The sequence below is a fragment of the Oryctolagus cuniculus genome, chromosome 5 (genome assembly GCF_051225735.1).
Source record: "Oryctolagus cuniculus isolate XC-2025 breed Fujian yellow rabbit chromosome 5, ASM5122573v1, whole genome shotgun sequence".
In the NCBI taxonomy this organism is placed as follows: domain Eukaryota; kingdom Metazoa; phylum Chordata; class Mammalia; order Lagomorpha; family Leporidae; genus Oryctolagus; species Oryctolagus cuniculus.
Window position 1 is genome coordinate 48,887,334 of NC_142871.1, and position 24,058 is coordinate 48,911,391.

Here is a 24,058-nt window from a genome sequence, read left to right on the forward strand (position 1 = left end):
CCACACTGGGTTGGGGGTAGTATTTGAAACAGTGTCTGTAATTTTTCTTATCAGTAGATAGGCATGAAAATCAAGTACAGAATTTGTAGCATCCAGTCTCACTTTGGGCATAGCAAGCTCTCCTCAAGTCAGCATTGACTAATAGGCAATCCTCAGACAGGGCTCACAACATGGTTAGTGTGAGTTAATGCGCCCAATATGCTGAACACATTAATAATAAAAGCAAGCTGTCCTTCAGTTGTTCTTTTGAATATTACTGGGTTTTGCCATCCTGGGTAGCACTGACATTTTATGCAACTGTGTATAGTGTTATTATGATAAATGGATGTCTTTGAATCACTTAGGACTATAGAATAATGAAACATGTTAAAAGCATTTCTCTAATGTGTAAGAGGTCCTTAATTAGTATATATTTTATAATACACATAAAATATCATAAAGGTCCTTAGGGTCTATGTAATGAATATTAATGTTATATTAACATTATGTCACAATATATTATCTGTTTGCAGTATCCAATTAGAGTAACCCTATAATTCTTAATGTTTGACACAGAAATTCTGCAAGTTTTAGGAGGCTGAGACTGACCCTGGTTGTAATTCTTTCCCTAATATTCTGACTTTTTGTGCTTTGATTTTTATTCCTGAGAATATTTCCATTTTAGCTGATTTAAATGCCAGTTTCCTAAAGTTAAACATCAGTCCTTTACCAGGAGGAATTTCATTTCAAGTTTCTGATGTTAAAATAATAAATTCACTTGGGATGCAAAATTGGCATATTTAAATTTTTTATGTAAAGTGTTGTCCTTTATGAAAAAAATCTTATTGATCTAGTTTAATTTAAATATAAAATTTAGTAAGATAAAAAGAACTTTTTAATGTAGGAACCAAGCAAATATCTTGGCTTTCATTTTATCTATTTGAGCAAAAGCAAAGGATGCGGTGAAGGTCCAGATTTTACATGGATTAACTTTACTGTTTACTTCCAGGGCAGAGCTTGTATCTATCTTGGCAGAGCAGCTAGAAAGATATTACTTTGTGGTCTGTGTGACATCTTCCAAACACTATATTTTAATTATTTCTATTAAAGTAATATGTGTACATAGTTAAAAAATCAAACTGTATGGGAAAGCTTTTAAAAGTGAGAGTAATTTTCTTTTTTTTTTTAACTTTTATTTAATGAATATAAATTTCCAAAGTACAGCTTATGGATTACAATGGCTTCCCCCCCATAGCATCCCTCCCACCCGCAACCCTCCCCTTTCCCACTCCCTCTCCCCTTCCATAGTGATAGTAATTTTCTTTCCATGCATTATTGACTCAAGCCTCACCCCTTAGAGGATGCCTTTTTGACCTCAAGTTGTTTCTTTTGGTATTTACCTTAAGATTTTAAATAATGTGTTATACTGCTGTCTTGATTTTTCAGCTTTCAACGTTTATATTTTGTCTTTAAGGATTTGAACATTTAGGATTTAGAGGTTGGCATTATGGCTTAGTTTGTTAAACTGCCGCCTGTGACACCAGCATCCCATATGGGCACCAGTTTGAGACCTGGCTGTTCTATTTCTTATCCAGCTCCCTGCTAATGCACCTGGAAAACCAGCAAAAGATGGCCAACATACTTGGGCCCCTACACCCACATGGGAGACCTGGAGGAATTTCCAGGGTCTTAGCTTCTGGCCTCGCACAGCCCTAGCCTGCTTGGGGAGTGAACCAGTGGACGGAAGATTCATATTTTTTTTTCCTCTCTCTCTCTCCCTTCCTCCCTCTCTCCCTTTCTCTCTCTTGCTCTCTTTCTCCCTCCCTCCTTGTCTCACCTTCTCTGAAACTTTTAAAATAAATAAAAATAAATACTCAGAAAAGAAACAAGGAAAGTTTGGGATTTAGATTTCCTATTTCTCCTCTGCCTTTCCCACTATATAGGTTTATCACAATGTTGATTAATCATTATTGGAAGCTTCCATTTAATATTAATTCATAGGTTAAATAATATATTGTAACTGTATATTGCTTTTTCTAAATTTGTATCTTTCAAGGAGTTATTAATTGTATATTTCACATTTTATATTCTTTATATCTACTAATAATATATCTCTAGACTATTTTTTTTTTTTTGACAGGCAGAGTGGACAGTGAGAGAGAGAGACACAGAGAGAAAGGTCTTCCTTTGCCGTTGGTTCATCCCGCAATGGCTGCTGTGGCAGGTGCGCTGCGGTCGGCGTAGCACGCTGATCTGAAGCCAGGAGCCAGGTGCTTCTCCTGGTCTCCCATGCGGGTGCAGGGCCCAAGCACTTGGGCCATCCTCCACAGCACTCCCTGGCCACAGCAGAGAGCTGGACTGGAAGAGGAGCGACCTGGACAGAATCCGGCGCCCCAACCGGGACTAGAACTTGGTGTGCTGGTGCCGCAGGCAGATGATTAGCCTATTGAGCCACGGCGCCAGCCGTAGACTGTCTTTTAAAATGTTCTGCTCTCTTGCTACTGTCTAAAACTTATATAGTACTCATTCTGTCTTAGGTGGGTATATTGCTTTCACATTTAAGTCACTTAATTTCAGAATAACTGTATTGAAGTAGGTTCGGTTCTTTTTCTTTTTTTCTTTTCTTTCTTTTACAAATTACTCAGTTGGGACACAGGAAAGTAGAATTGTTCACTTAAGGTGACACAGCTAGTAATTGATTTCATTGGTAATATAATCTTGTTAGCCTGGTTCTAGAGAATGTAGAGAATGTAGTTCCTTTTTTTTTTTTTGACAGGCAGAGTGGACAGTGAGAGAGAGAGACAGAGAGAAAGGTCTTCCTTTGCCGTTGGTTGGTTCACCCTCCAATGGCCGCTGCGGCCGGCGCGCTGTGGCTGGCGCACCGTGGCTGGCGCACCGTGCTGATCCCAAGGCCACGTGCTTCTCTTGGTCTCCCATGCGGGTGCAGGGCCCAAGGACTTGGGCCATCCTCCACTGCACTCCTGGGCCACAGCAGAGAGCTGGCCTGGAAGAGGGGCAACCAGAACAGAATCCGGCACCCCGACCGGGACTAGAACCCGGTGTGCTGGCGCTGCAGGCGGAGGATTAGCCTAGTGAGCTGCGGTGCCGGCTGAGAATGTAGTTCCTGACCCAAACATTGCAATGCTTACCATCATTCTTTCAAATTATGTTTTATAACCACAAGGTTTTCACACTCATGAGTTTTAGAGGCCAAATCCTATTCATATTTATGAAAATGTAAGCTCTCAGGAATTTAAAATATATCAGATAACTTATTTTCATTTGCTATGAAATCCTTTTGTTTTGCTTTGTACTGGAGGACATTTTTTGGTCTTGTTTATCAGCCTTGCTGGGATTGCCCTGCACCACCATTCTGGGAATTTTTTTTTATAATATATTTTTTAAAAGATTTTTTTATTTGAAAGTCAGAACAAAGAGAGAAGAGACAGAGACAGAAAGAGAGAGAGAGAGAGAGAGAGAGAGATCTTCCATCCACTGGTTCACTCCCCAGTTGGCCACAATGGCCGGAGCTGTGCTGATCTGAAGCCAGGAGCCAGGGGGTTCTTCCGGGTCTCCTACGCAGGTGCAAGGGCCCAAGGGCCATCTTCCACTGTTTTCCCAGGCCTTAGCAGAGAGCTGGATTAGAAGTCTAGCAGTCGGGACTTGAACTAGCACCCAAATGGGATGCCAGCACTGCAGGCGCTGGTTTTACCCACTACACCGCAGCACTGGCCCTGGGAATTTCTTTTATCTTTCTCTTCTGAGTTAGATTTCCAATTCCTTGAGATTTAATCCCATATTTCTTGGTTAACTCCATTGCTTTTTTGATGGAGTGACTTTGTTAGTAAGAAAGTATGTGTGAAAGAAAGTTTTTCTTTTTTAATGATTTGTTTGTTTATTCATTTGAAAGACTGAGCAACAGACAGAGATGGAACAACAAAGATTTAAAGCTTAGGATCTTCCATCTGCTCATTCATTCCTTAAATGCCCACAACATCCAGAGCTGGGCAAGTCTGATGCCAGAAGCCAGGAACTCTGTGCAAGAAAGGGCCCGGTTTACATAGGCCATCTTCTGCTGCCTTCCCAGGCACGTAAGCACGAAGCTGGATGAGAAGCAGAGCAGCTGGGACTAGAATTTTCAATCTGGTAATAGGATGCTGGCATCATAAGTGGTGGCTTAACTGGGTGTTCCACAGTGCTGGGGCCGGGAAAAAGTTCTCCAAGATGGGAATGGGATACAGGCTTTCACAACTTAGTTTTGAGAGTTATAAAACCCATGGATGACTTTTAACTGAATCAGTAGGCTGGGAAAACTAAAACCCAAGCTGGCAGTTGGGGAAACTCAGAAGCAATTTCTTTTATATCACAACATTCTAGAAATACGGAGTATCAGAGGCACCACTGAGAATGAACATGAAGGTGGAAGATTTGGTGAACGGCTAAGCTTTTCAGTCGTGAGACTCAGGAATGCCTTCCGAATCCCTGTGCTCTTCCCTCATATGGCTGCTCCTACTCCAGTGTGGCTTTGGAGGTTTACTTTCTGAAATGATTAATCAGCTACTGACTGAGAGAAGGGGCTACTATGCTGAAAGGAAGAATGTTATTCACTGCCAATTCAAAGATATGCTGTTATCTAAGTTTATTTCTATCCCAAGTTTATTTTTAATTGTTAATAAGACAGGATTTTCTATTTCTTAGTTTTATCTCCCAATATATAGCAGCAATTTATCTCAAGATTGTTACTATAAAAATTTCACAGTATTTTCTTTAATAATAATGCCTCATACAACAGTGCTTAATGTTGCTAGGACTGTTTGAAGTACTTAATTTTGTAGTCACATGTTCATAGCCTTTGACCTGAAGACTGAGTCACAAAAATCAATACCCTATCTAGAATATGGGACAGATGAAAGGAAAAGGCATTGCTTAATATACAATTGTTTACTTAACTAAATGAGGTTGAAAATATGGTTGGCTAGCACAGTCCTCTTCTTGACATGCGCACTTGAGGCTTTGGTTAATGTTTATAACTTCTCCCTTACTACCCCTTCGCTTTGTCCATGCTATCCAGATAGTCTCAACTGGGTTAAGAATTTTTGTCTTATTTATATCCAAGTTTTAATTCTATATCTAAAGCCTCATACCTTGGGTTCTTGAGTTTTAGTGGTCTTGTATGTTATTGGATTGCATTAGTCTTCCATCAGTTTTTATTGCTAGAAATGGCATTACTAGGAGCTACAGAGAATCCTCCCAACACCAGACTTCATTTCTCTTTACTTCTGTTGTATAGATGCAGTCTTCTTTTTATTGGTAATCACAGTCTGTCCCTCCACCCAATAATTACCTTGTTCTGCTTATTAGTTCAGGGAAATGAGGAGCCTCAAAAGGTTAGAGGAAAGTTTAAGTGTCCCATTCTGGTAGTAGAGCTCTATTTTGGAATAAGAATGCGAGGCCATCAAATTCCCCACACCCTCAAGTAGAGGGAAGAGAAAACCGAAGAAAATTATCATTTGTACTTCCACCTCTTAATTCATATATCTGTATATATTGTTATAAGAGAAAAATAAGAAACATGTTGGTTTGTGGTACAGAACATCTTCTAGGACTACACCTCAATATTTCAAGGTGCTATGCCCCACGTGATGTATCACTGGTTTTCAATGTTGCATTCCATCGATATCTAAGATTAACTGCACCTGGGAAATAGAGTATGTGGGGAGCAATCCGGACTGGACTAAGTTACTGGAATTAAGACTTATTCTATGCATCTGCTCCCCCACAATATGGCGCTGGGAGAGAAGAAAACAGCTTCTACACAGCTGCCTCCAGTTCAGCTAATAAACTGTAGGACTTGCTCCTGATTGGAGGAGAGCAGCGTACTCGGCGTGTGGGCAGCCGAGTTAGGATTGGCGGAGGAGGACTATAAAGGAGGAGAGAGACGGCATGCACCAGGAACATCTAAGGGGAACATCTGGGGGGAACACCTGAGGAACATCTGAGCAGCCCCCGAGAGAGCCGGCCGGTGGTGTGCCGCTCCCCTGCGGAAGTGGGGAATGTGGCCAGGGGGAACTGCCCTTCCACGGAGGTGGAAGGGACAGTAGCCAACCCGGGAAGAACGAGCAGCAAACCCGGGGAGGGCCGAGCAGACGAAAGAACAGCGCAGGGTCCTGTGTCGTTCCTCCACGAAAATGGGGAGCGACAGAGTACATCATGAGATTATCGTGTACTGTGAGTGTTTGCTCTGTGCTTCACTTATTTTTGTTTTTAAATTAGTCCTTTGGTCAGAATCAGTGTTCTACAGATGCCATTAACCCCTCAGTAAAACATCAGTAAATCTACAGTTAGTAAGATTATGTTTCAGTAGATTAGTAGTCAAGATGTCAAATTCCCTAATTTGAGCAAGAAAACATTTAGTATAATCAGCTTACCACAAAGTAGTTGGTTGGTCTCTGGAGGTTTATGTACTGTATTTTGAATACAGCATTGTTTTCTTGTAGAAATATTGTCACTTGGCATTAGTTGTAGTCAGCTCATCCATGATGTTGAAATTCATACTGTTTTACTGATCAGTATTTCCTATCCAAATGAAGTCTTATAAATTATATGATTTTCTAAAACATAGCTATATGAGCACAGTAACACATCACCTTCAAGCAGAAGTAGCATTCATAATATAAGCTTAAATTGGCCTTAGCAATACAAGTCAATTGTAAACAAATGTGACTCATATTCATAGCCTGTACCTATGGCTCAGGAGAAAAAATTTTTTTTCTTAACCAAACGATTAGGGAAGATATGATACTATAGGACATACTGGCACCTGTTGGAAATGGACTACTAAGGCTTTATATCTTTTCAAATAGGGAAAATTCTATTATGTACCATATTGATTCACTTTGTTTGGATGTAGACACTACCTGAGATACTGATTTATGTAGATTTATGGGTGATGAATAGTGTTTAGGCTGAATAGCCTATTTGCTAGTTTATACAAATATGTTGATATAATTTATGAGCCATTAAGATCTGTTTACCAGGTGATTGCATAATTGAGTAGCAAATGGCATTAGTTGATATCAGGTCTTACAAGAATTTTTATGCAGGACCAGTGCCGTAGCATAGTGGGTAAGTCGCTGCTTGCAGTGCTGGCATTCCTGTGTGATCACCAGTTCAAGTTCCAGCTGCTCCACTTCCAATCCAGCTTCCTACTGATGTGCCAGGGAAAGCAGTGGAAGATAGTCCAAGTCCTTGGGCCCTTGCACCCACATGGGAGACTCAGAAGAAGCTCCTGGCTCCTGGCTTCAGAGCAGCCCAGATCTGGCCATTCAGGGAGTGAACCAGAGGATGGAAGAACAATCTCTCTCTCCCTCGCTTGCTCTCTCTGCTTCTGCCTCCCTTTAACTCTGCCTTTCAAATAAATAAATCTTCTAAAAAAAGAATTTTTATGCATAATAATTAAATGTTATTTTGTATTAGTATTTGTATTTGTTCATTTGTTCCATATACATTTATACTTATTATGAGCATAATGATAATGCTTAGTTTCTGCTATTCATTCTGGCATAACAGACAATATTTATTGAAATATTAAAATATAAATATTACATAAAATATAAACATAGAGGTTAACAAATTAAAAAAAATACCCAGTGCTCTTAGTGAAGTGAACAGGAGATTTGTTAGCAATATGTGCATTTGTTTGGTCATGGCTCAGCCCCCTTTCCTTAATGGTAACCATTATTCTGACTTTTAAGATATTTACTTTGTTGGTTTATTTTATATTTTTACTATCTAGTCATATATTCCTAAACAGTATATTCTTTTTACAATTTTATTTATTTAAATTTGAGAGGTAGAGTTACAGAGAGAGAAGGAGAGACAGAAAGAAAGATCTTCCATCCACTGGTGCACTCTCCAAATGGCTGCCATGGCCAGAGCTGAGCTGAACCGAAGCCAGGAGCCAGGAACATCTTCCAGGTCTCCCTTTGCAGGTGCTGGGGTCCAAGCACTTGGGCCATCTTCCACTGCTTTCCCAAGCCATAAGCAGAGAGCTGAATTGAAAGAGAAGCAGCAGGGTCATGAACCGGCACCCATATAGGATGCTGGTGCCATAGGCAGAGACAGCCTGCCACATTGTAGCGCTGACCCCTAAACAATATATTTCTATTCTACTACATTTTGAGCTTTATGTTAATAGTAGCATATACTGTATATCCTGTTATGTCTGACCTTTTCTATGTAGCTTTGTTTCTAAGATTAATTTTTGCATGTATTTATAGTCCATTTTAATTATCATACAATGTTCCATTTATTTTATTAATTATATTTATTATTGCTTTCCTGGGTGCACATTAGCAGGAAGCTGAAATTGGGAGTAGATCTGATACTTGAAACCAGATATTCTTGATATTGACTGCAGGCTCTCTAAGTAGCATCATAAGTGCTGAACCAACCACTATTCTCCTTTGTTCATTTTCAGTAATATCTTGGATACTTTAGTCCTTTACTTTTCATATTAATTTTGGAATCAGCTTGTGACTCAAACCAGTCCATTGGGATTTAAATTATTATGTTGAATTTGTAGGTCAATATTGGTGATCTGACTTTTTATAATACTGAGTTTTCCTATCTGTATGGTATGTATCTCCATTTAATGAAATATTCTTTGATTACTCTCATTAAAATTTTGTAGTTTCTTTCATAAAAATCTTATGTATGTTTTGTGGATTTAATTTTTACAACTTACAGTATGTTTGCAGAACATATTACAGTGTGTGGCAGTATCACTGGGAAATTAAGAGTGTGAACTCTGGAACCACTTTGCAAGAGTGATATTTGGCAATATCCTGAAATTCCCTGTGCCTCTATTTCCATCTGTGAAATAGAGAATGTAATTGTAACTTCCTCACAGAGTTACTGTGAGATAAAATATGTCATATCTTTACCAGATTTAGAGCATGACACACACCTGATCAATAGAAATAAATGTTTATTTGTACAAATATACAATTGTTAATTACTTTATATATTTTTTAATTCTTTTAGATTACTAGTGGAGTTTTTAAAATTTCATATAAGTCTTAGAGTTTTGATTATTCCATGGTGTATATTTAACTTAAATTCATAAATGAATAGAGGATGACTTCGCATCTCTATGATAATTAATCCCACTTCCTTTAGGTACTGTGTCTTGTTTTTGAAATCTTTACATTCTTCTCATTCTTCAATTGCATATTATACCTTTCTTCATATCGGCCATATGCTTTACATATTGTTTATTATCACCTTAAATTTTTGTTATTAATTATTATATGGTATATTTTAATTTAAATATTTAAACTTATTATTTAAATAAAATAATTTTTATTTTTTTAATTTTGTTAATGAGATCTCTTTTTCCATGGTCATATTTTAATTGGTCATTGCATGTATAAATAAACTTATTGAAAATTTTTAAGTGATCACTGTATATAATTCTCATATGCATACACACCCACACACACATACACACACACACACCCATTTCTGGAGAAAGAAAAAGAATGAGTAGAGTGGAATGTCATCCATTGCTTTTGTAAAGGATCAGTTTCAGGACACCTAGAGGATACCAAAACCTGTGGATGATCAAGTCTCTATGGTCTAGCATTTGCAGGTAGCCTAGGCAATTCATCTGTATACTTTCAATGATCTGTAGATTACTCGTGATTCATAATACAATGTAAATGTTAGATTGTGTAATAGTGACAAAAAAGTCTGCTATGTGTAAAATATGTGCAATTTTGTCCCAACTATTTTCAGTCCAAGGTTAGTTGAATCCACAGGTGCAGAACCTACAAATACAGAGGGGCAACTGTGTGTATGTGTATGTTCATGAGGACACTGCAAAAGTTCATATAAAATAAAATTTAAAGACAAGTTTATTTTGGTGCAGAAAATTTTGAAATCTCTGCTTGTGAGGGACATTCAAAAAGTTCTTGAAAATGCATTTTATGAAAATACTATGCATGAATTTCAAATTTCTCTGTACTATAACAAACTTTTTATTATATTTTCCACATTCTTTTGAAGTATCCTTGTATATGTTTTCTCATATAATTTCTGATTTGTCCTTGTCAATTGAATCACAGCACCATACTTTTAGTTGCTTAGGTATTAACCTTGGAGTTTATAGTGATTCTGGAGCCAGGATTGTTGGGCAACAGGTTAAACCACAAATTGTGACACTTGCAGCCCATATAAAAGTGCTGTTTCCAGTCCTGGATACTCCCCTTGTGATCTAATCTCCCAATAATGTGTCTCAGGTCAGCAGAAGATAACCCAAGGATTTGGGCCATCTTCCACTGCTTTCCCAGGCCATAGCAGAGAGCTAAATTGGAAATGGAGTAGCAGCGACTCGAACTGGCACCCACATGGGATGCCAGCACTGTAGGCAGCAGCTTTACCCGCTAAGCCACAGCGCAAGCACCCTAAATATATTTTAATACCTGATAGTGTTATACCTCCTCTCAGGAATGTTTACTGCTCTGCTGGAGAACAACTTGTTTGTTTCTTTTTGTTCCCCTTTTGTTTTAATGACTTGGTCTTTTCTTACTGGATACTCCAATTGTTGGTTGGTTGGTTTCTCTCTTTCTTTCCTTCCTTCCTTTCTCCATTAACTTTTTCTTTTTTTTCAGATTTTAAAAATTTATTTGAGAGGTAGTGTTAGAGAAAGGTCTTCCATCCACTGGTTCATTCCCCAGAGCTGGGCCTGTCTGAAGCCAGGAGCCAGGAGCTGCTGCTTCTTAGTCTCCCACATGGGCGCAGGGGCCCAAGTACTTGGGCCATCTTCTGCTGCTTTCCCAGGCCATAGCAGAGAGCTGGACTAAAAGAGGAGCACCTGGGACCAGAACCAGAGCCCATCTGGGATGTTTGCACCACAGGCAGAGGATTAACCTACTGCACCACAGCACCAGCCCTTCCATTAACTTTGTCAGGCTCCATCTTGACAATGACTCTTTGGGTTCACTTTATCCAGAAGCATATTGCTTACTTTCTACGCTCAAATTGTAGCTTCTTTTCTCTCTGAAAAAATTTCTTGACTAATATATTGAAAGTGTGTGCTATTAAATTATTTCAGTTCTCTCTTAAAGAAATTAATAATTTAACTATTTCAATATATTTTCCATACTCTACTCCTGCTGTCCTCTAATAAGCCTTATTGCATTTTTCGACGATGTCTCTTTTTTCCTTTTTACTATACCCAGTTGTGCTTTAATTTCTGTAATAGCTTTATTTTACTACTTCTTTCCATAGTTGTTTTGTCTTTTCTTGTTGTTTCTATTTTCTCTGTGTTCATACAGCTCTGCTTTGCGTAAAGAACTTAATGTGCTATTAAATGTTTCCTTCTTTCCTTTTTTTAAACATGAAAAATTATTCGGTCACAGGTTTTAAACATTTTGTTTCTGTGTATGTGTGTGTGTGTGTGTGTGTGTCTTCCATATATTCATCCTATTTTTTGTTTTCCTGTGGTATCTCTGTATGCATCCTGGTGTAGCATTTGTTTTTGGAAGGATGTGAGTTTGATATTGTTTGTTTTTTGTTTGTTTTGTTATTAGCTCTTTGTAAGAGGCTTGTGTTTAAGAGAAAGCTTAGGTCAGGGGCAGGTATTTGGGGCATTGATTAAATTGCTGATTGGGAAACACATGTCCCATATCAGATTGCATGGGCTTGCATCCTGCATCTGCTCCACATTATCAGGAATCTGGAGTTTAGTACAAGCCCTGGAATTTAGGCATTTTAACTGCCATCTTAATCCCTGGGCTAAATGCCCTCTCCCTAAACATTGTTTTTTCTCTATGTATGTGCTTTTATACCAAAATTTAAAAAAAAAACATATAATTTAAACATATTGAAAGTAATGAATAGTATAATTAGCCCTCTTGTCATCATTTTATCAATTATCACTATTTTGCCATTCTTGTTTTCAAATGTCTGCCCTGCACACACATTTTTTTCTTAAGTACCACAAAGCATATTCCAGATACTTCATTTTAGCCATAAACAATTCAATATATAGTTGTAACAGATAAGGACCTGTTTTTAAAAGACAAAAGAAAACAGTACTTGAAAAATTCATTACCACTGTGCCATTCTTAAATTTAAGAAATCAGTATTTCTCTGATCTTGCATAGTATCTTTCTCATATTTTCTCATGTGTCTTAAAAATACACATTAACTGTTTGAATCGAGATCAAAGCAAAAATGTATACATTTGCTTAATATCTGTTTTTAAATTTATAGCAGTTTCCTTTTGTATTTCTTCATGCCATTTTTCCCTGAAGAAATAGTATGTTTAATAATGTGCAGGATTGGCCGGTGCCGCGGCTCACTAGGCTAATCCTCCGCCTGGCGGCGCCGGCACACCAGGTTCTAGTCTCGGTCGGGGCGCCGGATTCTGTCCCGGTTGCCCCTCCTCCAGGCCAGCTCTCTGCTGTGGCCAGGGAGTACAGTGGAGGATGGCCCAGGTGCTTGGGCCCTGCACCCCATGGGAGACCAGGAAAAGCACCTGGCTCCTGGCTCCTGCCATCGGATCAGCGCGGTGCGCCGGCTGCAGGTATCATTGTCTCTCTCTTTCAAATATAAAAATAAATCTTTTTTTTTTTTTTTTTTTGACAGGCAGAGTAGACAGTGAGAGAGAGAGACAGAGAGAAAGGTCTTCCTTTGCCGTTGGTTCACCCTCCAATGGCCGCTGCGGCTGGTGCACTGTGGCTGGCGCACCGCGCTGATCCGAAGGCAGGAGCCAGGTACTTATCCTGGTCTCCCATGGGGTGCAGGGCCCAAGCACTTGGGCCATCCTCCACTGCACTCCCTGGCCACAGCAGAGAGCTGGCCTGGAAGAGGGGCAACCGGGACAGAATCCGGTGCCCCGACCGGGACTAGAACCCGGTGGTCATGGAATTTATCAGTGTGCTTAAGTGTTCTCAGTTTGGTCTTACAATGGATATTTTTACTTAATGAACATTTCCTGTATTGGTAGTGAAATTATGATTTTCCTATTCCTTTTTTAATTAATTGTTGAAAGAAAAATTCTAGTAATTTGCAGTTTCAATGGATTGATTTCTTAATGTTCGATGCATTTTTAGGTGGAAGTTGAGAAGCAAATAAGCTAGTACTCATATAGTTTTAGATAAAATTGTAAAAATCTAGATCAAATATTTCATTAAATGATTAAAAATATATCTGAATACCTCTGTGATCTTTGCTATGAGGTTTATATTCATAGTTCTGTGTGTAAGTATTACTTTGAGACCTAAAGAGTGTTTCTGTACTTTTTTGAACATGTTTTTCACAATCTGCTTTTATTTTTCCTGTTCATATAGGTTATTAAATGTGATATGCTGTGATCTGGACACTCTTCTCTTATTAGAGGCTCAGTATCAAGTATCTAAAATGTTATTAAACGCACAAGAAGAAAATACATTAGAGACTTCCGAGACTCACAGGTAAAGAGAAAGGGGGAGATGTTAAAAAATGATAACAGTTTTCCTTACAGATGCTTTAAGACAGTGATTTTGTATGCAATTTGTTAAATATTTTTCCATTACCTAAATTCAATAGATTTAAATACCAGAGTAAAAAAGCAATTAAAACATAATGTCACAGAAAGATGACAGCTGTTTTTGGAGAGGGGTACCTTTAAAGTGATTGCTTTTGTCTTATTTGGGTTTTCTATTTTTTTAGTTTTTAGTTAAATCCAGATTTTATTAATGGTTCTATAAAATTGTGACACTTTTACATTTATATTGCATGTGTAAGATGACCCATAGAGTAAAACACTTGATTCTGTGTCTCTCATAGAGGCTTTCCTTACTGCATTCTATTCATTATGTTAGTGCACACTCTTAAATTCTGATTATTTTCAATATGAGGTTATGGGTAATGTTATATATTAATGTTAGCCATTGCAAAACACACCGGACGCCGGAGTAAGGGAAAGGGTTTATTGGGGAACACCCAACAGACCAGATTGAAGGGGTGGCGAAGGAAAAAGAGGAGACTATAAGAGAGAGAGACAGAGAGGAGGGAGAAGAGAGACGAGAGGAGGAAACTACAGAGCAAAACCAAGAGAGAAGAGTCAAGAGACCAGAGGAGGAGGCTAGAGAGGAACCGAGAGAGCACATGAGAGAAGGGCCAAGAGAGCACGTGTTCAGGAACAGGCCCTTTTAAAACTTTGCCGGAGGGCTGGCAGGGAAGCAGGAGCAGCGAATCTCATTAGGATGGGGGTGGAGCCTGGCTCAGGTAGCTGGGCCATGCCGCCACCTGGCTAAAACTGTTCCAGTTTTCTAACAGGTAATATTTTGATAATTTTTTCTATTAATAAGTCAAACTTGCTGTTACCTCTGTTTGGCTGATATTTATCCAGGACACATTCAGTAGCTGGCATTGCTTTCATTTTTGTAATTAAAAAAAAAGTGGGGAGGCCTCCATCCAACTTAGTCCTTGGAATAATTATAGAGTTTATTATTTGATACTCTAGGTTTGATGTAGAAGGGAAGGATTAACCACTACAGAAAATATGGCTGCTCATAAGTAATATTCAGTTTTTAAATTTAAGGCACCAGGTCCATAACGTAAGAGAACTGTGACTATAACGGTTAAAGTCATTGCAGAAATACTTAATTTCAGTAGGGTAATTCTCTGCCTGCCGCACTGGCATTCCATATGTTCATGTCCCAGAGGCTCCTCTTCTGATCCAGCTCTCTGCTATGGCCTGGGAAGGCAGAGGAAAATGGCCCAGGCACTTGGGCCCTTGCATGCACATGGGAGACCTGGACTCAGTTCCAGCCATTGTGGCCTTTTGGGGAGTGAAACAGGGGATGAATGACCCTTCTCTCTCTCTCTCTCTCTCTCTCTCTCTCTCTCTCTCTCTCCCTTGCACTGTCTATAACTTAACCTGTCAAATAAATGAATATAATCTTTTTTAAAAAAGAAATACTTCATGTCTTAATTCCCTTTAAGTGCAGTAGTATTCCCTAAGAAAATATTCTTACATCAGTATTATTGTTTTCATTGTATCAGTTGTTATAAAATAAAAAAGCCATTTTTGTCTTATATATTTTAAATACACATTAATAAACAATCAATTTTGCAAACATTTATCTCTTATTTTCATTTTGATTAAGTGTCAAGATTTAAAAATCAAATTATATTCAACTAAGGAGAAAGCAAATTGCTATGTTTGTTTTTCAGGGATTTTATCATTGATGCTTTGTCAGTAGAGAGAAACCATGTTCTTGTTAGAATAAGTCTTGTTGGTGGGCCACTGGAACGAATTTTGCCTCCAAGGATACTAGAGAAGGTGAGTGGGATAAAAAAGATAGGAAGGTGTTTTTCTATCATATTTTGTAGAGGTCACCTCAAGTGACCCTAAACAACATCACTTTCCAAGTGACTGTATCACAGAGATGAACTTTGGTTATTTGAGAAACTTTAGGATGCATATAAACATGTTCAAACTAAAATAGTGCTGTTGATGGCAAGGGGTCCTGAGTACTGGTTTGTGTAGCAGAGTAGGGTGTTGGTTTATTAAAAAGTTATCATTTTCCCTGTGTGTCTTTGAATATTTTAATCCCAATGTCCTTGTCATTGGTGATACCTTTTATTATTAGGTGACACTTTTTCTTGTATTTCAGTGGCAATATTGAGCACTTCTTTTTCCTATCAATATGCATGATATGAGTTTCTTGTGGAGGCTGTTTTTTGTTTTTTTTTTATGAATATTTTTGCTTGGACTGACACTCTGGGGAAGATGAGACAGAAATAACAACACTAGAAAAACATTTTTGTGGGAAAAAAGAAAATATAAATTTCTTTTGAAGATTATATTTTTCTTTCTTGAAAAAAATAGAAAAGACATCATCATTAGTCCTAGTTGCTGGAACAAGGTACCAAATATTTGATATTGGTGCTTCTTTAAGGTAGTTTCTGTTACATTTCTTTTTAATTATTAGGTACTGGAATTATTAATTGTAGTATCAAGTAACTTTTGATTATTTGGTCAACAACTCTAGAATTTATAAGCAAAACATCCATTTCAATATAGTAATACTTAAGGAGGTTTTAAAATTCATTGTTAAAGTATTCCCTAAAGTTATCTACTTTGCTTTTTTAGGGTGATGATCCATATCCATGGCCCATGTTTGCATCGTATCCTTTGCCAAAATGCTATCTGTCAGAGGCAAAAAGGAATGTTGACATAAAACTAGGTACATGATTTACTGTCAAATGCCATTTTAATTTATTTTATTTATTTATTTTAATGTTTTAAGCCTTTTATTCACTGAGAGAAATGCATAGGGGAGTGACATTCCTAGCTAAGAAGGAAAGGGCAATCTGGATTCATACCAAGCACCAGGAGCCAGCCATGTGAAGGAGAATGTAAGCCAGGAAGCATGGGGCGGGTAGCCCAAAGACCAAGTGCCCTGTAGGTATGGGGCAGCAAGTGAGTCCAGGGCAAAAGGGAAAAAGGCAGGCCCCATTGTGTTTCAGGCCTTTAATCCGCTTCTGAAGGGGTATGGTTAATTAGTCTGATTGGCCAATGGGCAGGCACACAGATGTGGTCAGATAGGGACATGAGGTCACACAGGGGCTTAGTGAAGGTTGATTTTCCCGTTCACAAACCTAATCAATTTTATCCTGTATGTCTGCCTACAATATTCACCCCTTAGAGACTCCATTCCCTAATCCTAAAGGATGTTCAAGGGCATAGAATCATTATATCTTCTGTAGCTGCCTACTGCTTATGAGGGGCATAGTGCAGGCCCTGCCTGTCCTGGGTCTGAAAGTCTCTGCCTATCTTATCTAACAGATTTGCTTTGTGAGCTGGAGCAGCTTGGTCACCACCAATATCTGTGCCCCCTGCATGGTCAGTTATTTCCAGAAGTCGAGCTCTGAAATATAATGGTGTGCCTCTTAAAATGGAAAGAGTATATCTAGCCATCTCCCAGATGGTAGGTTGTGATTGGCTACCCTTATGTTGATTATAAAACCCTTTTAGCTTGAACATAGAAAACTAAAATAGAAGAACCATTAGGTGTTTTATTGCCAATAACAGTTCCCAGAGAGAACCCAAAGAGGCAAGTATAGCATGTCTGCCTTAAGGCGCAGCAATCTTGATGTGAGGAAAGTAAAGGCTTTACTTATCTTTCTGCTTTGAAGAGGGACTTAAGGTCTCTGGCGTACAGGAATAGTCAGGCGTGTTTTTCGAGTTCACCTGTGAAGACGTAAGAGGTAGAAGTTTAATCCGAATTTCACTGAGGTAGCACTTGGTAAGGTTTCTTTCATTTAAGCTGCAACTGATCTAAAGAGCATCTTTCTATGAAAGGCTTGTTTAGGAATTTCTGATGTTGGAATTTTTGTCGAAAGCTCCCTAATTCCTTGGAACACCTACTGCAGCTTCCCTGTCCACAGTGTGTCTGTATCAGTGGCTTTTAAGCAAATCCAAGGCATGGAATCCAAATCCTGGAATCCATATTTGATAGAATTCTGCCATCAGCAATTCCCAGTGTTGGAGCTTCTGTTAGAAGCTCCCTAATTCTTTGGAACAACTCTTGTAGCGATCCTGTCCAGCACAGTGTCTGCATCCGGGCCTCTTTAAAGCTATATACAAAAGCTTGGGATCCAAATCTTGGAATGCAAATTCCACAGAATCTTGCTGTTCCCAGAAATATCCTCGGCTGCCTTTCAAATATAGAATAGCTTTCCTTCTCTTGACTTTAAGAACACACTCTTCTGGAGTTAGAACATATCCCATGTAATCTATCTCTAGTTTAGAAACCTGAGCTTTGTTTGGGAAGTTCTGTATCCTCACTATCCCAGATTCTGGGTTTAGTGGGATGCAGAAGAAATTACCCCTTAGGCAAAGGTTTAGAACATGATAAGATGCATTGAATCAGCTGTCTTATTAGTAGTCCTGAGGCTTTTAACCATCTGTACTCTGTATCTGACCTTATGTTAAAACATAGGAGATAGGAATTTCACAGAGACATGGATCTAAGAGTTCATATTTTAAGGCACTTAACTTTGAAGAAACACCTAAGAATACAGACAGTGGAGTTTGACACTTAGACATAGAACTTATGATGCATAACAATATCACACACTAGGGCCGGCACCATGGCTCACTAGGCTAATCCTCCACCTGCGACACCGGCACCCCGGGTTCTAGTCCTGGTTGGGGCGCTGGATTCTGTCCCAGTTGCTCTTCTTCCAGTCCAGCGCTCTGCTGTGGCCTGGGAAGGCAGTGGAGGATGGCCCAGTTCCTTGGTCCCTGCACCTGCATGGGAGGCCAGGAAGAAGCACCTAGCTCCTGGCTTTGGATCGACGCAGCACACCGGCCGTAGTGGCCATTTGGGGGATGAACCAATGGAAGGAAGACCTTTCTCTCTGTCTCTCTCTCTCTCACTGTCTAACTCTGCCTGTCAAAAAAAAAAAAAAAGAATATCACACACTAGAACAAAATAAACCTTTGGGATCAAGTGATCAAGTTTTACCATTAATGTTAATACTGTAGCTGTTTGAGGACACAGGTCTGTTGGAGGACACAGGTCTTGCATGGGAAGTTAGTACACAGTGACTTCTGTTGTTAATTTAACAATTAACACTCTTGCGTATGATGTCAGTGATCACCTGAGGCTCTTGACATGAGCTGCCTAGGCTATGGAAACCTTTTTTGTAATCCACAAACTCTGTCAGTGTTTAGACAAGGCCATAAGCAAAGTGGAAGTACTCTCCTCCCTTCGGAGAAAAATACATCCTTCCTTGATGAGCACTTCTTTCCACTGGGGTTTCACCCAGGGAGGTCCTCCATGTAGGGACATGTTTTGTATGAGTGTCCTGGATTTCCGTGCTCGAAACACTCTTGTGGGCTTTTTAGGCAGAGCAGGATGCCTTTAGGACTGACTCTGAGGTCACTGAGTGCTACTTAGAACAATCGCCATTCTATGAGTCTGCTGTATTTACTGCTTCCCATGTTGGAATATTTACACCTCTTTAAATCTATTTATTATTATCAGTAAATACTTAATCCTATTGATATGATCACTTTAACAATCAATCCCACCTATATGATCACGTTAAAACTTAATCCAATCTACATGGTTGCTTTAAAACCCAGGATCTTACTTTCATCATCCAGCCCAAGGGGATTTGCGATCCCATGGCAAGTTTTAAACCGTACCTTTAGAAATAAGTCCGTAGGAATGCATGCAGAGCTATACAGCCTTACAGTTTCTTTGTAGGACTTGAGAAGATAAAAACAGACACAGCTCTTTACTGGCTTAATTATCCTTGAGCATTTGATACGGATACATTGGATTAGTTATAATTCTGACACCTGAGAGTTTCCAGTTGCATACTAAATGGGGTCCATTAATTTACCAAGCCCAATGAGGGCGGTTTAAATTTTTTTCTCCCACGAGGCTGTAGGCAGGTTCTCTGTGAGTGGCTGGGTCCCTGCACACACCCAGGTGGGCCTGCACTGGGAAGAGAGGGGTCCAGGGTTTTGGGCACCACCTCTGCTACCTTAGTTTCTGCCTCTGGCCCAGAAATGCACCTGAGTGACCACTGGAGTGATGGGACTCTGGCCTGCAGGGCAGGAGCAACCTGTGCTCTGTGATCCAGGTCCCCTACCCAAGCAGTGACCCAGCGCCTACGGCAGGCATGTTCTTCCCATTGGAGCTCCCTCCCCCAGGTGTGGCTGTGCGCCCAGGTTCGGCTCAGGAGAGCCACACAGGGTAGGTACAGATCAAGGATGGGTGAGGGTTTACAGTGCAGGAAGATGAAGAGGAATCGCGGGAAGCCAGCCTTTATCATGCTACCATAATTTCCTTTTAATAGATTTTGGGGAATTATTAAAGTCCCTTAAAGGTCTCAACAGTTTTAACAGTTCCCACAGAGTTGCCATTTATGTTATCAGAGACATACCCCTTAGAAGTCCCACCTGGGGTACCAAATAATATTGGGGTATGGGATGCCATTTATGTTACCAGATGCATATTAAAAAATTTGGGGTCACAGCGCCATGGCTAACTTGGTTAATCCTCAGCCTGCGGCACCGACATTCCATATGGGCACTGATTCTAGTCCCGGCTGCTCTTCTTCTGGTCCAGCTCTCAGGAAAGCAGTGGAGGATGGCCCAAGTGCTCTGGCCCCTGCACCCGCATGGGAGAGGGGGAGGAGGTTCCTGGTTCCTGGCTTCTGATTGATTGTCGCAGTTCCAGCTGTTGCGGCCACTTGGGGAGTAAACCAATGGAAGGAAGACCTTTCTCTCTGTCTCTCTCACTGTCTGTAACTCTACCTGTCAAAAAAAAAATGGAATATTAATAAGCCTGTGAGTTCCTGTCTAATATTCAGAGATGGATTCTGAATACTGGCACAAATAAATGAGGCATCGTAAGTTTTAAGCTTTTTATTCAGTGAGAGAAATGCATAGGAGAGTGAGGGCCCTATCTACAAGAGAGAGGAGACTCTGGATTCATACAGAGCACCAGTAGCCAGCCACGTGGAAGAGCATGTAGGCCAGGAAGCATAGGGCGGGTGTCCTGAAAGCCATGTGCCCCAAAGGTGCAGGAGCAGCAAGCAGGTCCAGAGCAAAAGGGAAAAAGCACCATTTTATTGTTAGCACTTTTGTTGTAATTTGAAAAAAAGAAAAATTGTTAAAGTAAATGAATATGATTTTTTTGTTCATTCCATGTACTTGATTGCATGTATGCCTCCATTTTGCATTATTTTTGTTTTTCTTACTAAGTTTTGTGTGAGTCCAGATAATTTTTATAAAAAAGATCTATTTATTTTCCTTGAAAGGCAGAGTTAAGGAAAGAGAGAGGCAGAGACAGAGAGACAGAGAGATCTTCTATCTGCTGATTCACTCCCCAAATGGCTGTATTGGCTGGAGCTGGGCCAGTCAAGCCAGGAGCCAGAAGCTTCTTGCAGGTTTCCCTCATGGGTGCAGGGGCCCAGGGACTTGGGCCATCTTCCACTGCTTTCCCAGGCACATTAACAGGGAGCTGTATCAGAAGTGGGGCAGTGAGGACTCAAACCAGCACCCATGTAGGATGCTGGTGCTGTAGTCAGGAACCTAACCTGCTACACCACAGTCCTGCCCCACCCCCCCGATAATTCTTATTTCTTGTGGCTAAGGTTTAACAAATATGTCCAGTACCAAGAGCTGCTTGATTAAAAAAAGCAGTAATGGTTTTTGATTTGTCAAAATAATTCTAAGTATATAGAAGTTTTATTTATTCAAGAGTGATTTTTAAAAAAAATTTTTAGTAACTGCTGTATGCCAAACACAAGTTTTGTGTCCTCAAGACATGAAGCACAATGAAAATTATGGTACCTTCCTTTGTGAAACCATGAAATTTCAGAAAATACAGTCACATAATTAAATAATTGTATTATGGTACAGTATGATAGATGTTGAAGAGAGTAACATATAGCCTACTAGAATAGTATATAAGCGGGATACCCTTGTAAACAAAGTTATGTACAAAAGGAGGCATGATGCTTAGGTATACATTTTCTGGATAATAGAAAAACATTTATGGCAGCACAGAGAGCATATTGGCTGGAAGGAACAAGTTATTTTCAGAAAACTGAATGGTAGAATGTCTGAAATTTGTAATGTGAAAGCAAGAGTGACTCGAGGCAAGAATAAACATGTAAGCCAAGTCCAGACATAAGACTGGTATAGTAAACACTCATATGTTTTGACTCCATCCTAAGAGCAATGAAAAGACAGTTTTTAGATTAGGAAATTCTGAGATAAATGTACAGATACATGATCAAACTCTTCATTAATTTGGGAAGTTAATCCTTAGGTCAACATGTTCTCCTCTATAATACTACCAAACTTTGGAAAGAACTATTATATATAAGATTAATTTCACAGTCATTGAATATACTTTCAAATCTAGACCTTGTGTTTCCTTCTTGCTTGACCTACTCTTTTGCCTTCAGAGATGTGCAAATGATATTAAGCTTTTTTCTGGAAGAGGCTTTCTAGATAGTTCCATTTTTTGAAACTTTCCCCACTGACACATCTTTCAGTGAATCCAAATATCAAAGTTTACCCTTAGACTTTTCCCTAAATACTTTTTATTAAATACTCTGGCCGGCGCCACGGCTCAATAGGCTAATCCTCTGCCTGCGGCCGTGGCACCCCGGGTTCTAGTCCTGGTTGAGGCGCCGGATTCTGTCCCAGTTGCCCCTCTTCCAGGCCAGCTCTCTGCTGTGGCCCGGGAGTGCAGTGGAGGATGGCCCAAGTGCTTGGGCCCTGCACCCGCATGGGAGACCAACAGCAGCACCTGGCTCCTGACTTCAGATCTGCACGATGCACCGGCTGCAGCGCGCCGGCCGCAGCAGCCATTGGAGGGTGAACCAACGGCAAAGGAAGACCTTTCTCTCTGTCTCTCTCTCTCACTGTCCACTCTGCCTGTCAAAAATAAATAAATAAATACTCTGTCTTTTAAATCAGAATTTTTATATTTTGCTATCCTTGTTTTAGGTTTTATTGTTTATACATCCATTAATTACACATTTGAGATATGAATACATTATATAATTGCTAAGACAAGTCAGTAGTATATACATCACCTTATATGCATGCCTTTTTGTGATCTAATATTTCAGATGCTTAAAATTACTTGTTTATTTTCAGCTATGTAATACATTTTTGTTAACTTTGTCTTCATGTTGTACAAACAGATTTGTTAAACTTACTCCTTTTATATAATAAATCTTGTATCAGTTGATCAATGTCTCTAATACCTTTGCCTCTAACTTCTGGTAACCAGTATTCAACGCTAAGCTTTTATGAGTTCAAATTCTTTAGATTCCTCATTTATGTGAAATCATTCATTATTTGTCTGTGTTGGCCTGGCTTCTTTTACCTTATACAACATACTCTAGAATCATCCATGTCATGATAGATGACAAAACTTTTTAAGGCTGAATTTCCTTTTTCTTTATTATTTTGTTTTGGTTTTTTGTTTTGTGGGGAGGAGAAGGAGTTATCTCCACTGGATCTTTCTATAAGCCAACTGCATGTTATTTGTTTTCTCATATTAAAAATGTTTACCTTAATTGTTTTTTTGTCCAATATTTAAAATATCTTAAGTTCACATTCCCCTCACTACACTCCTCTTTCTGTCCTCCTTTTGACTAAAAAATTCCTCAAAGGAGTTGTCCATACCTGGTGCTGGAGATTTTCTTTCCATTTTCTCTTGAACCCACTTGCATGCTAATCAGAATTTCATTTTTTATAAGATTTTATTTGAGAAGTAGAGTTACAGATAGAGAGAGGGAGAGACAGAAAAAAGGTCTTGCATACGTTGTTTCACTCCCCAGATGGCTGCGGTGGCTGGAGCTGAGCCGATTTGAAGCCAGGACTCATAAGCTTCTTCCAGGCCTCCCATGTGGGTGCAGGGGCCCAAGCACTTGGGTCATCTGCTGCTGCTTTCCCAGGCCATACAGAGAGCTGGATTGGAAGAGGAGCAGCAGGGGCATGATTCAGTGCCCATATGGGATGTGGGCGCCGCAGAATCTTAGCTTGCTACACCACAGTTCCGGCCTTGGGGCTTTCATTCTTAATACTTCACCTGCATTAAATCCACTGGTCAGACATGGCAGCATCACTGTGCATCACTGATCCTGCCTTCTTTTTGAAACACTTTCTTCATTTGTCTTTTAGAAAACATACTCGTATGGTCTTTGTCTTCATTTCCAGCAAATAATTCCTTGCCTCCTTTCTTGGATCTTTCATATCTTGCCAGCCTTTAACGTTGGGGTGTCACAGAGCTCAGTTCTCATTTGTCACCTTTTTTACTAGCTCTATTACTGTTGTGGAGACCTCACCTCGTATCCAGTGACTCTCAGATTGATACCTCAAATTCCCATCTCTGCCATGAATTCAGGACTCATATATCTAACTACCTACTTGACATCTCTGCTAGGAAGGTTTCATGAGCATATCAAGAATTAAGTGACTGAGATAAAGTTTTGACACTTCCTCAACCTCTGTTCCTTTGGCATTCTTCCCCAT

At 39.6% G+C, this 24,058-nt stretch overlaps 1 protein-coding gene across 4 annotated transcripts in view; it reads left to right on the forward strand.

Annotated features, from left to right (window-relative positions):
- Window positions 1–24,058, forward strand: part of TBC1D32 (TBC1 domain family member 32) — a 276,080-nt gene that overhangs the window by 160,022 nt on the left and 92,000 nt on the right. For all 4 annotated transcript variants that reach the window (XM_070073655.2, XM_070073650.2, XM_070073652.2 and 1 more), the window contains 3 exons: window positions 13,338–13,460; window positions 15,208–15,316; window positions 16,130–16,223. In XM_070073655.2, the coding sequence (XP_069929756.2) occupies window positions 13,338–13,460; window positions 15,208–15,316; window positions 16,130–16,223 (326 nt within the window). The remainder of the gene's footprint in view (window positions 1–13,337; window positions 13,461–15,207; window positions 15,317–16,129; window positions 16,224–24,058) is intronic.